At 37.3% G+C, this 14,579-nt stretch overlaps 1 protein-coding gene across 1 annotated transcript; it reads right to left on the bottom strand.

The window, feature by feature from the left end:
• Positions 1-12,638: 12,638 nt before the first annotated feature.
• TAAR1 (trace amine associated receptor 1) lies at positions 12,639-13,961 on the bottom strand. The gene has a single exon (XM_011962149.1). The coding sequence runs from the start codon at positions 13,938-13,940 to the stop codon at positions 12,924-12,926; it is 1,017 nt and encodes a 338-aa protein (XP_011817539.1). The 5' UTR covers positions 13,941-13,961; the 3' UTR covers positions 12,639-12,923.
• Positions 13,962-14,579: the final 618 nt, after the last annotated feature.

Below are 14,579 nucleotides of genomic sequence, written 5' to 3'. Positions count from 1 at the left end.
AGGCATATAATACATACACAATAAATACTAGCTATAGGAATAAATAAATAATTTAATTAATGAATATCTCTTCACAAGAACCCTGAAAATTATGTATTATTTGAACCTTGAAAGCTATGTATTAAATATGAATATAAATATTACTCATATTTCTCTAGAAATAAGAAACCTGATAGCTAAAGAGGTTTAGTAAAACACTTTCTCTTGTGAAACACTGCTAGGCAGCCAGTCATCACAAGTGTTTGAAAACAAACTCAGGCCAGTATATTTCCAGGTATATCATAAGTAATGATTCTGGCTTCCTTTGTTTGTTGGTGGTAATAGGAGTGATGAAGAAGACAATTCAAATGATTTAATTACCGAGGTAATGATTGCCATTTTGCATTTCTTTTCTTTCCTTTTTTTTTTTTTTTTTTTTTAACATAGAACTAATCTGTGATCTGGCTGCACATGTTCTAATAGAGCATTGTGGTAACTCCACCTCTAGTCTAATATGGTTGTAAAACACATTGTACTGTGGCGTTTCATTGTGTTTTGTTGTGAGTTTTATTTTACTGTTCCTAGTAATATAAACCATGGAAGGAAGACCAGTTGATGATCTGTATGTTCTTCCTTAATCCCAAAACTTTCTGTAATGTTCCACATTTAGGAGAAGACACAGACAAGATGAAAACTTTAAGCCATTTGGGCTTAGAGTTATCAACACATTTCAAGCATATGAGATTGAGATCACTGTTTACAAACTCTCTGGTTGTTAAAAGTAGTCTTGAGAGGATTGCTTATAGAAGTAATTAAAGGTGTTGATTGGCTATTTACCAATGCCTACCTCAATTCATTTACAGTTTGACACTTTGAAGTTGTGATTTGGTAAACTTGAGTCCCCAGTCCAAAGAGACTCCTATAAACAGCATCTCTCTCACATTACTCTTGTTTGTCAAACTTCAGAGTAAATAGAGACCAGAGGGCATCATTAACACGTCTGCTCTTTGGCTTTGATCATGATGGGAAATAATTTCACACTAGAAGTCAGTGGGGAAGTAGGTGTACTTAGTGGAGATAGGAAAACATTTATCACCAAACTTTATTTGAGGAACCAAATACCTGGGGAATTCTCACACTATTAAGCAAAGGTCAAATGTAAACCTGAGAAAGAAAACTTTAGCTGATGCAAGATAAGCAAGACAGTGACCTGTGCCTTAGTCTATCTACTTATTTTATGTAAATGTTTATAGATTTGGCACATGAGCAAAGAGCAAGGAATTTCTTATCTGGAAGATAACAGAAGGTTTAGGAAAACCATTCAGCTAACATCATGCCTCAGCCCTGGTTGGCTGATACAGAAAATCCTTAATTAAATACTCATTTGGTTTGTCCCTTAATAAGTAATTTCAAATATTAAAATTATAAGTATACTGCACACATTGAATAAGGTAAGCTCCTCCACCAAAAGAGGGAATAATACAGAATAAGGTCAACTTTTTTCTTAGTAGCAAAAATTTACTTGTGTTTGGCTGTTGTCTTTGTCACCAGTCTCTAGTGAATTGTGACTGTGGGTTGTTAGGAGTCCCTGGGCCTTTACTTTCCTTGATAATTGGCACTGACCATAGTCTCCCTGGTCCTTCTCAAGCCCACTATAAGACCTTGTTGCCCCAAACACCTTTCTTGCCCCTAGGGCAATTGAAAAGCTGGAATAGTGCATTCTGATATTTCATTAATAAACTTTTTTTAAACTTAGGGAGACAAATGTAGGTTTATTTAATAACTTCTATTATCACTATATTTTCGTAAATGAAAAGAGCATATTATTCCCGGAAATTTAGTAAGGACATAATCTTACACAACAAACAGTCTATTAAATTGAGTAAGTTTTCCGATATGGAAAGCTCACCACATTGTTTTGATTTTCTCACTTTACAATTACCTGTATGAAGTTTGTCACAACCCACAGCAATCTTCATACTGAGAGGATTTGGGAATCCCTGACTTAGACGATCAAAGTACCATTAGTTTGAGAAAATATTAAAACACTGAAATCTCAAGAACTAACTTTAGAAATAAATTTTTTCCTTGCTGGTTTGAAATTATTGCATTCTAGTCAATATATCTTTTTTCTCTCCCTTCCTTGAACAAATGTTCATCGAGCAGCAACCCTGTACCAGGCTCTGTGGCAGGGACGGGGGATGAATGAGGCTGCCTACAGGAACTCATAGCCGAGGCTTCTGAGTGAAGTGTTAAACATTGTAGTCTTCATAATTCCTCTAAAATTTCAACCTACTATATACACTTAAAAGCTTAGAATTCCTTTTCATTAAAGATCTAAATCAATGGTTCTTAGAACTGCATTCATTTCAAAGAAACCAAGTCACTTATTAAAATTGCAGATTTCTAGGTCTCAATCCCATCCTCCCAGATAATTTCAATGCATTTAGGGCTTCCAACACAGTAAAAAGCCATAAGCCAAATCTAGTTAATGGTTTCAGAATATATGTTTTAATAACTTTGCTTTAAAAATTGTATTATATTAATAAAGAATACACTTTTTGCCAAAATTTAACCCATATAGGCACATTCTCTTAAATTTAATTGGGGATAAAATTATGAATCTCTACTTCCTGAGACAGGAAAGTGGGGAGAGTTTGTAGCCTGATGTGGTTAGGCTTTGTGTCCCCACCCAAACCTCATCTTAAATTGTTATTGCCCGTGATTCCCATGTGTCAAGGGAAAGAACGGGTAGGAGATGATCGGATCATGGTGGCAGTGTTCCCCATGCTGTTCTCGTGATAGTGAGAGAGTTCTCTCCAGATCTGATGGTTTTATAAGTGTCTGATGGTTCCTCCTACATACACTCTTTGTCTTCTGCCACCTTGTGAAGAAGGATGTGTTTGCTTCTGCCATGATTATAAGTTTCCCGAGGCCTCCCCAACCATGTGGAATTGTGAGTCAATTATACCTCTTTTCTTTATGAATTACCCAGTCTTGGGCAGTTCTTTTTAGTCATGTGAAAATGGACTAATACATAGCCTGACAGATTTGGGCTCAAATCCTATCTCTAACATTTATTAATTGTGTCCCCTTGGATATCTTATTATTTATTATTTATTCAGCTAAAAAACATGCAGTGAGTGACTTTCTCTGTGCCAAACATGATGCTAAGTGCAGCAGCACTTAATAAATCACTGTCCCTAGCTTCTGTAATACACTGTCTAGAGAGGGCAGAGGGCACCACAATGAATATATGCACTGACAGGGATGGGTGTGGGATATTTTGAGTTCAGAGAGACACTTACCTGGCCTGAGGGGATAACAGAGAGCTTCCTGGAGAGGCAATCCTCAAGATGAGCCCTTTCAGATGAGTAGATGTCAGCCAGTTACAGCGAGGGATTTCGGGGAGGTATTTCAGGCATGTAGGGCTGTAGGAGCAAAAACACAAAGAGGGGAAAGTAAGGGAACTACAAAGAGAACTGGGATTTTAACCCCAGCTGACGTGGTTCCAAAGCCTGAGCATGTCCCCATATGCCAGGATGCTTCAGAGTGCTCTACACTAGTGTGCTTCAGAGAATCCACAGAGTTTTCATGAAGCTTAATTACATTGGTAGATAATAGGTGTTTTGCAGATTGATATCAAAATATAAATTACTTTCATGACTTTACAATTTACATATTTATAGATTATGTTCTATATGATTATATATACATATACCAATAATTTCTTATATAAATTATCTTATGTGTATATATACATACTATATAAAATTTTTTCAAAATAAAATCTCCCCAGTTTCTCAAATAACTGACATATCACAGACTATGCACAAATGTGCCACCAGATTACTTCCTTTTGTATAGAGCTTGAAATAGATCTTCTGCTATCCTTTTTGCATAATTATAATTGTAAAATTTATTAGGAAGGAGGATACTGGGATTCTGCACTAGTTTTTTTTTTTTTTTTAAAAGAACTGACATGTTATGTCTGTGTATGTCAACATCTCTTTGCGCAGCACCAGAGAGTATGCTGAGTGAACACCACTACAGCATACACCGATAAAATGACAGAGAATATTAGTAATAATATATTGTTCACCAAGGGTTTTTTACATGTAAGACCCATGCTAGGCGATACTTCTCATCTGGTAATCAATAATCTACTGAAGGAGGTGAGATCATTGCCCTTACTTTATAGCTGAGTAAAGGAAGGTTTTGCCTTTTTAAGTAACTTTGTCCAAATAATAGCTGATAAATATTGCAGTCAGAAATGCAGACCCATGGCGTCTGGCTCCCAAGCCTGCCCTCCTCACCATAGTTTATCTTCAATGATGAGGGCTTGAATATTCTCAATTAAAATCTCCCTAGGAGCAGCCTGGCTTGAAAAATACTACTTTACCACATCACATTGTTAAAACATTGATCAAAAAACAAATTTTAGAGTTTGGCATCTCAGTGATTTCGTATCTGACTTGTACATTTATTAAGAGGGGTACTGGGGGATTCCTGGACAGGATGGCCAAATAGGAACAGCTCCAGTCTGAAGCTCCCAGTGAGACCAATGCAGAAGGCTGGTGATTTCTGCATTTCCAACTGAGGTACATGGTTCATCTCACTGGGAATGGTTAGAGAGTGGGTGCAGCCCCCAGGATGAGCAGAAGCAGTGTGGGGGCATTGCCTCACCTAGGAAGTGCAAGAGGTTGGGGAACTCCCTCCCCTAGCCAAGGAAAGTGCTGAGGGAATGTGCCGTGAGGGACAAAGCTATCTGGCTCAGATACTACACTTTTTTCACAGTCTTCACAACCCACAGACCAGGAGATTCCCTTGGGTACCTATACCACAAGGGCCCAAGCACAAAACTGGGTGGCTATTTGGGCAGACACCGAGCTAGCTGCAGGAGTTTTTTTTTTTCATACCCCAGTGGCGCCTGGGATGCCAGCAAGACAGAAGCATTCACTCCCCTGGAAAAGGGGCTGAAGCCAGGGAGTCAAGTGGTCTTGCTCAGTGGGTCCCTCTCCCATGGAGCCCAGCAAGCTAAGATCCACTGGCTTGAAATTCTCGCTGGCAGCACAGCAGTCTGAAGTCAACCTGGGACACTCGAGTTTGGTGTGGGAGGGGCATCCACCATTACTGAGGCTTGAGTAGGCTGTCTTCCCCCTTACAGTGTAAACAAAGGCTCCTGGAAGTTTGGACTGAGCAGACTCCACTGCAGCACAGCAAAGTCGCTGTAGCCAGACTGCCTCTCTAGATTCCTCCTCTATGGGCAGGACATCTCTGAAAGAAAGGCATCACCCCCATCAGGGCCTTATAGATAAAACTCCCATCTCCCTGGGACAGAGCACCTAAGGGAAGGGGCAGCTGTGGGAGCTGCTTCAGCAGACTTAAACATTCCTGCCTGCCAGCTCTGAAGAGAGCAGTTTATCTCCAAGCATGGTGCTTGAGTTCTGCTACGGGACAGATGGCCTCCTCAAGTGGGTCCCTGACCCCCATGCCTCCTGACTGGGAGACTCCTCCCAGAAGGATTTGACAGACACCTCATACAGGAGAGCTCCGGTTGGCATCTGGCAGGTGTCCCTCTGAGACAAAGCTTCCAGAGGAAGAAGCAGGCAGCAATTTTTGCTGTTCTGCAGCCTCCACTGGTGATACCCAGGCAAACAGTGTCTGGAGTGGACCCCCAGCAAACCCCAGCAGATCTGCAGAAGAGGTGTCTGACTTTTAGAATGAAAAACAGAAAGCAATAGCATCAACATCAACACAAAGGATGACCACGCAAAAACTCCATCCAAAGGTCACCAACAGCAAAGGCCAAAGGTACATGAATCCATGAAGATGAGGAAAAGCCCAGCACAAAAAGGTTGAACATTTCAAAAACCAGAATGCCTCTTCTCTTCTAAAGGATCACAGCTCCTCACCAGTGAGGGAACATAACTGGATGAAGAATGAGTTTGACAAACTGACAGAAGTAGGCTTTAGAAGGTGGGTAATGACAAACTCCTCTGAGCTAAAGGTGCTTGTTCTAACCCAATGCAAGGAAGTTAAGAACCTTGATAAAAGGTTAGAGGAATTGCTGACTAGAATAACCAATTTAGAGAAGAGCATAAATAAACTGATGGAGCTGGAAAACACAGCATGAGAACTTTGTGGAGCAAACACAAGTATCAATAGCCGAATCGATCAAGCAGAAGGAAGGATATCAGAGATTGAAGACCAACTTAATGATATAATGTGTGAAGACAAGATTGTAGAAAAAGAATGAAAACGAATGAATAAAGCTTCCAAGAAATCAGGGATGATGTGAAAAGACCAAACCTATTTTTGATTGGTGTACCTGAAAGTGATGGGGAGAATGGAACCAAGTTGGAAAACACACTTCAGGATATTATGCAGGACAACTTCCCCAACTTAGCAAGACAGGCCAACATTCAGATTCAGGAAATACAGAGAACACAAAGGTACTGCTCAAGAAGAGCAACCCAAGACACATACTCATCAGATTCACCAAGATTGAAATGAAGGAAAAATGTTAAGGGCAGGAAGAGAGAAAGCTTGGGTTACCCACAAAGGGAAGCCCATCAGACTAACAGTGGATCTCTCTGAGAAAATCTACAAGCCAGAAGAGAGTGGGGGTCAATATTCAACATTCTTAAAGAATTTTCAACCCAGAATTTCATATTCAGCCAAAGTAAGCTTCATAAATGAAGGAGAAATAAAATCCTTTACAGACAAGCAAATGCTGAAACTATTCCAAACAATAGAAAAAGATGGATTCCTCCTTAACTCATTTTAAGAGGCCAGCATCATACTGATACCAAAACGTGGCAGAGACACAACAAGAAAAAGAAAATTTCAGGTCAATATCCCTGATGAACACTGATGTGAAAATCCTCAGTAAAATGCTGGCAAACTGAATCCAGCAGCATATCAAAAAGCTTATCTACCACAATCAAGTCAGCTTTGTCCCTTGGATGCAAGGCTGGTTCAACATACACAAATTGATAAATGTAAACCATCACATAAACAGAACCAACGACAGAAACCACATGATTATCTCAATAGATGCAGAAAAGGCCTTCAATAAAATTAAACACCCCTTCATGCTAAAAATGCCCAATAAACTATGTATTGATGGGACATATCTCAAAATAATAAGAGCTGTTTATGACAAACCCACAACCAATATCATACTGAATGGGCAAAAGCTGGAAGCATTCCCTTTGAAAACCGGCACAAGACAAGGATGCTCTCTCTCTCACCTCTCCTATTCAACATAGTATAGGAAGTTCTGACCATGGCAATTAGGCAAGAGAAAGAAATAAAGGTATTCAAATAGGAAGAGAGGAAGTCAAATTGTCTTTGTTTGCAGATAACATGAATGCATATTTAGAAAAACTCATTGTCTCAGCCCAAAAACTCCTTAAGCTGATAAACAAATTCAGCAAAGTCTCAGGATACAAAATCAATGTGCAAAAATTACAAGCATTCCTATACACCAATAACAGACAGAGTGCCAAATCATGAGTGAGCTCCCATTCACAATTGCTACCAAGAAAATAAAATACCTAGGAATACAACTTACAAGCGATGTGAAGGACCTCTTCAAGAACTACAAACCACTACTTAATAAATTAAGAGAGGACACAAACAAATGGAAAAACATTCCATGCTCATGGAAAGGAAGAATCAATATCATGAAAATTGCCATACTGCCCAAAGTAATATATAGCTTCAATGCTATTCCTGTCAAGCTACCATTGACTTTCCTTACAGAATTAGAAAAAAACTACTTTAAATTTCATGTGGAACCAAAAAAGAGTGCCTATAGCCAAGACAATCCTAAGCAAAAAGAACAAAGCTGGAGGCATCACGCTACCTGACTTTGAACTATACTGCAAGGCTACAGTAACCAAAACAGCATGGTACTGGTACCAAAACAGATATATAGACCAATGGAACAGAACAGATAACTCAGAATTAACACCACACATCTATAACCATCTGATCTTTGACAGACCTAACAAAAGCAAGCAATGGGGAAAGGATTCCCTATTTAATAAATGGTGTTAGAAAACTGGCTAGTCATATGTAGAGAACTAAAACTGGACTTTTTCCTTACACCTTATACAAAAATTAACTCAAGATGGATTAAAGATTTAAACATAAGATCTAAAACCATAAAAACCCTAGAAGGAAACCTAGGCAATACCATTCAGGACATAGGCATGGGCAAAGACTTTATGACTAAAACACCAAAAGCAATGGCAACAAAAGCCAAAATTGAGAAAAGGGATCTAATCAAACTAAAGAGCTTCTGCACAGCAAAAGAAACTATCATCAGAGTGAACAGGCAACCTACAAAATGGGAGAAAAATTGTGCAGTCTATCCATCTGACAAAGGACTAACATCCAGATTCTACAAGGAACTTAAAACAAATTTGCAAGAAAAAAAAAAAAACACCCCATCAAAAAGTGGGCAAGGCATATGAACAGACAGTTCTCAAAAGAAGACATTTATGTAGCCAACAAACATACGAAAAAAAGCTCGTCATCACTGGTCGTCAGAGAAATGCAAATCAAAACCACAATAAGATACCATTTCACGCCAGTTAGAATGGCAATCATTAAAAAGTCAGGAAACAACAGATGCTAGAGAGGAAGTGGAGAAATAGGAATGCTTTTACACTGTTGGTGGGAGTGTAAATTAGTTCAACCATTGTGGAAGGCAGTGTGGCGATTCCTCAAGGATCTAGAACTACAAATACCATTTGACCCAACAATCCCATTACTGGTTATATACCCAAAGGATTATAAATCATTCTTCCATAAATTCACTTGCACACGTATGTTTATTGCAACACTATTCACAATAGCAAAGACTTAGAACCAACCCAAATTCCCATCAACGTTAGACTGGATAAAGAAAATGTGGCACATATGCACCATGGAATACTATGCAACCATAAAAAAAAGAATGATTTCATGTCTTTCGCAGGGAAATGGATGAAGCCGGAAACCATCATTCTCAGCAAACTAATACAGGAACAGAAAACCAAACAGAGCATGTTTTCATTCATAAGTGTGAGTTGAACAGTGAGAACATATGGGCATAGGGAGGGGAACATCACACACTGAGGCCTGTCAGTGGGTAGGGGGCAAGGAGAGAGATAGCATTAGGAGAAATACCTAATGTAGATGATGGGTTGATGGGTGCAGCAAACCACCATGACACCTGTATACCTACGTAACAAACCTGCACGTTCTGTACATGTATCCCAGAACTACAAGTATATTTAAAAAAAGAGGGATACCTGCCATTGATAAATCATTGTGGGTGGCCTAATTTTAAGCTCCTACATCACTTTAATTTATAAATATGTTGAGAACATTTTAATTTGTGTGAGTCAATAATGTCTTCCCACTGTGAAAAATGAAAGAAACAAAGGAAATGCCAAAGCTAATGTGAATCAGAACAGAACCAGCCTCAATGGAATGAATGTTAGAGCAGCCTAAGTTCACTGGGAGCTTAAAGGCTTGGGGCAGAAAGTTTAGAAGGATGAGAGATGTGGAGAAGGTGGTGAGGATCTGTCAAGTTTACTTCCAATATTTCTTATAGCTGGCCACATACTCCATGAGTTATATTAAAGCACTTTGGAAAATGCATATGTACTTTATCTTTTAAAAAGCAAAAGACAAAAAACAAAACTCTCAATCTGAGTCTTACATCATCTAGATTTTCTGAGTGCATATCTCAACTACCAAATAATAATTTTGTCAGTACACTTTATTATCTACTAAATTTAGAACCATAAATCATTCTGCATGTTTCTTTACACCTTTAATGTTCAAATTCCTCTTGGGAACTAAAGGGAAACTGGCTCATCAGAATCGACAATGAATTGGAGTTCATCTGCTTTGCACTACTTTTTTGGCAAATATTTATGAGTCTGTAAAGATTGGATTATTGACTTCAAGAACTGATTTCAAAATCAAGATGGATTCTAGTTCACTGATCTCTTAAGATGGCATTATTATCATTAATAAATCAGTTCCAACAAGCTTCCTTGCTAACACTTCTTTTACTGATCTGGAGTGGAAATTTATATGAACATTCCTCTTCGAGAAGAGGGTGAAAGTTGAGACAGTTTTGATTGCAAGTTATCTTGACCTGGGGAAGGAGTGGCATTGAAATTGCTTTCCTGGTATTCACTATAATCTTGTATGTCAAGTTAAGGTTCTTTCTGTGGATGCAACCAAAAACTATTCTCAAAGGGAATTAATTAGAAGGCTATCTATGGGGACTCATGGAATCCATGCTGGAAAACCGAATTTGGAAATGGACAGGTGGGTAGTTCTGGAGTTGGGGAAGAAAGAAACCTTGATATTACCATGAGCAGTCTGCTCATGATCTTACTGCTTGGATAAAATGGACACCCACATGATTTCATTGTTTTCTCCTCATTATTCTGCTAAGAATCACTGTTTCTATCCCTTTGTCAGAGATTCAAATTCTAGACAAAGGTCTGAAAATATAAACTTGGGTAATTTACTCATCTGTTTAATTAAAGGGAGAGGTAGGGGGTCAATTTTTTTATTACAGTTCCAATGAACTATAAATAGTTGGAATAAAAAACATCTCAAAAGTGAAATGGATTCCAGTTGTTAAACAGACTCTGGAAAATCAAAAGACAAAAACACTTCTGCATGAGGAAAGGGAAGCTACAGCAAAGCTGGGAATATGGAAAGACGAAGCAAACCTTTCTTCCTGTTGTGCTGAGAGGGTCAGTTATTACGTATTACAAATATTAAAAACAGAACCAACGATAAAGATAGACTGTAAGAGCTTTAGTACCGAGTGAAAAAATGTAAAATTGAGTCGTGAACTTGTCCGAAGATAAATGTGGAATCAATGCTAAAACCTGAATAGTACTTTAAAGTAAATGTAAGACAAAGATGATTGTTATCACCATTATCAATATTGATTTAGAAATTCTAACTAGTGAAGTACAGTAAGGAATATAAATCAGAATCATAATTATTGGAAAAAAGATAAAACTTAGCCTTGTTTGAGGATAATATGATTTGTATAATGAAAACCCAAATGAGTCAACTGAAAAGCTAATATAAACTTTATTATAAAACCAGCAGTAATGGTTACATAGAAAACATAATGGTTTTAGAAAAAAATTCAGAATAGGCAAAACATACATACAGAAAAGTACAAAACACTTCAGAGTAATCTTAAGAAGAATTATGGGAGGAAATGAAGAAAAGCATATAAAATTACTAAACTGTAGAAAACTCACTAAATGCTTGTTTCCTTTTTAAAATTTGACAGACTGGTCTTACAGGTGAAAAAAGTCACACTGGTCTCACAGGTGAAAAAACTCTTCTGAAACTGAGAGTGGGTAGGGACACTACTTATTTTGTCTTGCGTATACTAAATTAAAAACATAAAACATAATGCTTTTAAAATGTACTAGAGCAAAAATTGATACAGATCATTCAGACAAAATATATGCTCCAGAAACAGACTATAATTTCTGGAAGGATTTAACATATCCTCAGGAGATCCTCAGATTTGTAAACAGAAATTTATATGCAGCAGTGTGCCTTTAGTTATGTTTAAAATCATCTGCCTTACCCTAAGTTATTCATGGGCCGAAGGTAAATCCAAATCCCTGATGATACTCAATCTGAAACAGACCATGTAAAGTTTGTATTCATCAGCTCAATTGCTGATGAATGCTTGTAATTTAGAATGTTTGCCCACTTCCTTTAGAGAATCTTCTTTGAAATCATTATTTGTTCCTCTTTTTGATTTTTATATATGCCATCTAAATAGCCATGGTATATCTAATCTGATTATACCTCTTGTTGGCCCTCATGTTTAGCTACTTTGATGGATGGCTGCCTCTCTTTCTGTGTACTGTGGAGCCCAGCAAAGTGAATTTGTTTAATGCCAGATAGCCTGTGTTTTGAACCCTATCATGCCAGATATGACCTTAAGACATGGTAAAATCATTCTAGACATTTTCATGACTTCAGTAGCAGGTAAAAAGCAGAAATTTCATTTAATTAATATTATTTTTAGAAAAGTTAGAAACAACTGGAATTGTTAACAATAGGGAATGGTTAAAAATATATTTGTACATCTGTGCAAAGTCACATTATACAGCCACAAAAACGGATTACTCATAGCCCAAACCTCAGCAGCATGCATTATATTTAGTTAACAAGTGTGCACACATACTGCCTGACTCCAAAATAAAAGTTGAAAAGGAAAAATATTAATATAAAATAAAGAATTTTATATGATATAATCCTTACCAGGAAGTATACTGTGAGTAACATTTTTTAAATTTCATTTGGTTTGTATATATTTTATTTTCCTTCATTTTTCAAATTTCTCAGAAGTATTAGAATCAGAAAAAATACTTTAAAAATATGAAACTCAAGATATTTAAGGATTGGAATATATATTAACAATATAAATAAATTATGTGTCAACACCTATTTAGCAGTAACATTCAATGTGTGTACTTTTAGTTGATTTTACTAAAAGACATATACACATATGTGACAAGGACATGTACACATATATGACAAAATCATTCTAATTTGCATCCTCAAATTCAGCCCTATAGTTTCCACCACTGAACAGCTAAGGTACCATAGTAAACTCATGGCAATTCTTCTAAGGGCAGGAAAAGTTATATAAAATGCAGGCCTTTAAATGCTGGAGTTGCAAAGTTCCGATATGTGTGGTAAGAATGGAAAAGATTATACCTCCTATGTCCCAAATAGGAAATTACCTATATGCATCATAATTTAACTCACCAAACATATTTTGACTCAAGTAACTGATTAGAAAAATCCATGTGGTTGGGTTATGTCGTGTTCTTAAACATGATCACCAATTTGCAAAACAGTAAAATATAATAATTCTATGAACTTGATTCCAAAAATAATTTACACCTGGATGAATCTTTTTGGAAAATTTTACCAAACAGAATCATCTTCAGTGCTTTTCTAAACCAGGGATAGAAAAATGCATAAACCATTGGATTAAATGTAGAGTTCAAGTAGCCAAACCAAATCAATACATCGTTCAAAGTAGGTGGAATAGTGTAGTGAAGAAAAGGGTCGATGACTGTACAGACAAAGAAAGGGCACCAGCATATTAGGAAAACTCCCATCACAATCCCCAGTGTCTTCACAGCTCTCCTTTCTTTGCTTTGTGAAATTCCATTTTTCATTTCCAATCCAATTTGGAGCTTCTGATTGGCATCATTAATTGATCTTGCCTGCTCTTTAGCTATAAGATATATTCTGTAATAGACACATAACATAATAGATCCAGGTATATAAAAAGAAGTCATAAAGGCCAATACCCCAGATATTTTGCTAAAGAACACAGAGCAACCTCCTCTGCGGTGAACATGTTTGTAATATATCTCTTCAGCGCCTTTGAAGTTTAGCTCCAGAAAGATCATCCCAAATGCAAAAACAGCAGGGACACTCCAACTAATGAAGATCATCACACAAATAACCAAGATATTGATCTTGGATTTGTATCTCAATGGGTCACACACAGCATAGTAGCGGTCAATGGAGATGAAAGACAGATGGAAAATGGAGGCTGAGCTCAGCATAATGTCGGTGCTGGTATGGATTTTACAGAAGACTTCTCCAAAATACCAACAGTGCTCAGCAGATCTCACCATGCTGTAAGGCATGACCAGACACCCCAGAAGAAAGTCCACAGTGGCCATGGAATGAATGAGCCAATTTGTCGGAGTATGAAGTTGCTTGAAGTGTGATATAGAAACAATAACTATCAGATTGCCGACCAATGTGGTCAGAATTATGAGCGCCATTAAACTGTACAGGGAAGCACGGACATCATTTGACCAGTTGTTTTTCACACAGGAAATATTAATTATATTGTGGCAAAAGGGCATGATTCCTGAGGGCTGTCAACCAGTTTACTTTTCCCTTTGTGTGTTGATTAATCTTTTTCCCAAATTCATAATCAGGTTACAGTTCCTTCTCGTTTTTATTTTTTATTTGCACATACCTATCCCAGAAACCTAGGAGGAAAAAAAAGAGTAAATCACTGGCAGTTTGATTCCTCTCACTTCTAACACATTTACCTATTACTCCCTGTTGAAGAATAGTTATTTTGGAAGGAACTTTATTTCCAAGTTCCTTTCAATAGTTCAGTACAGCAATTTTTTAAAAAACTTTTACCTGGAGTTGGACATAGTTCTAGAAATACAAAGCTGAATTATTAGGTTGAACTATATGAAACTGCCACATTTGTAGGTCAGAGAAGATCAAATGATGATTACGATCCACATCTATGGAAACAATCTGTGTCCATAGGAAGCCAGTCTAGTGGGGGAGACTTACATTCTAAAGGGTAGAAAGAAATTGCCAGAAAATTTGGAATTAAAATATGTTTATGCAAAAGACAAGAAGTCTTTTAAAGGTGCTTCTTGTGCAGAATTAATACCCACTAGTGCCCACTTTTGCACTTGGTCATAGATAAGTTATATATTTCTTATTTTATAATTAATTGTAACAAGAAGCAGCTTACA

The sequence above is a fragment of the Colobus angolensis genome, unplaced genomic scaffold, assembly GCF_000951035.1.
Source record: "Colobus angolensis palliatus isolate OR3802 unplaced genomic scaffold, Cang.pa_1.0 Scaffold58, whole genome shotgun sequence".
NCBI classification, from domain to species: Eukaryota; Metazoa; Chordata; class Mammalia; order Primates; family Cercopithecidae; genus Colobus; species Colobus angolensis.
Note: the sequence above shows the minus strand (reverse complement) of the source record. Positions and strands in the feature narration are given on the sequence as shown.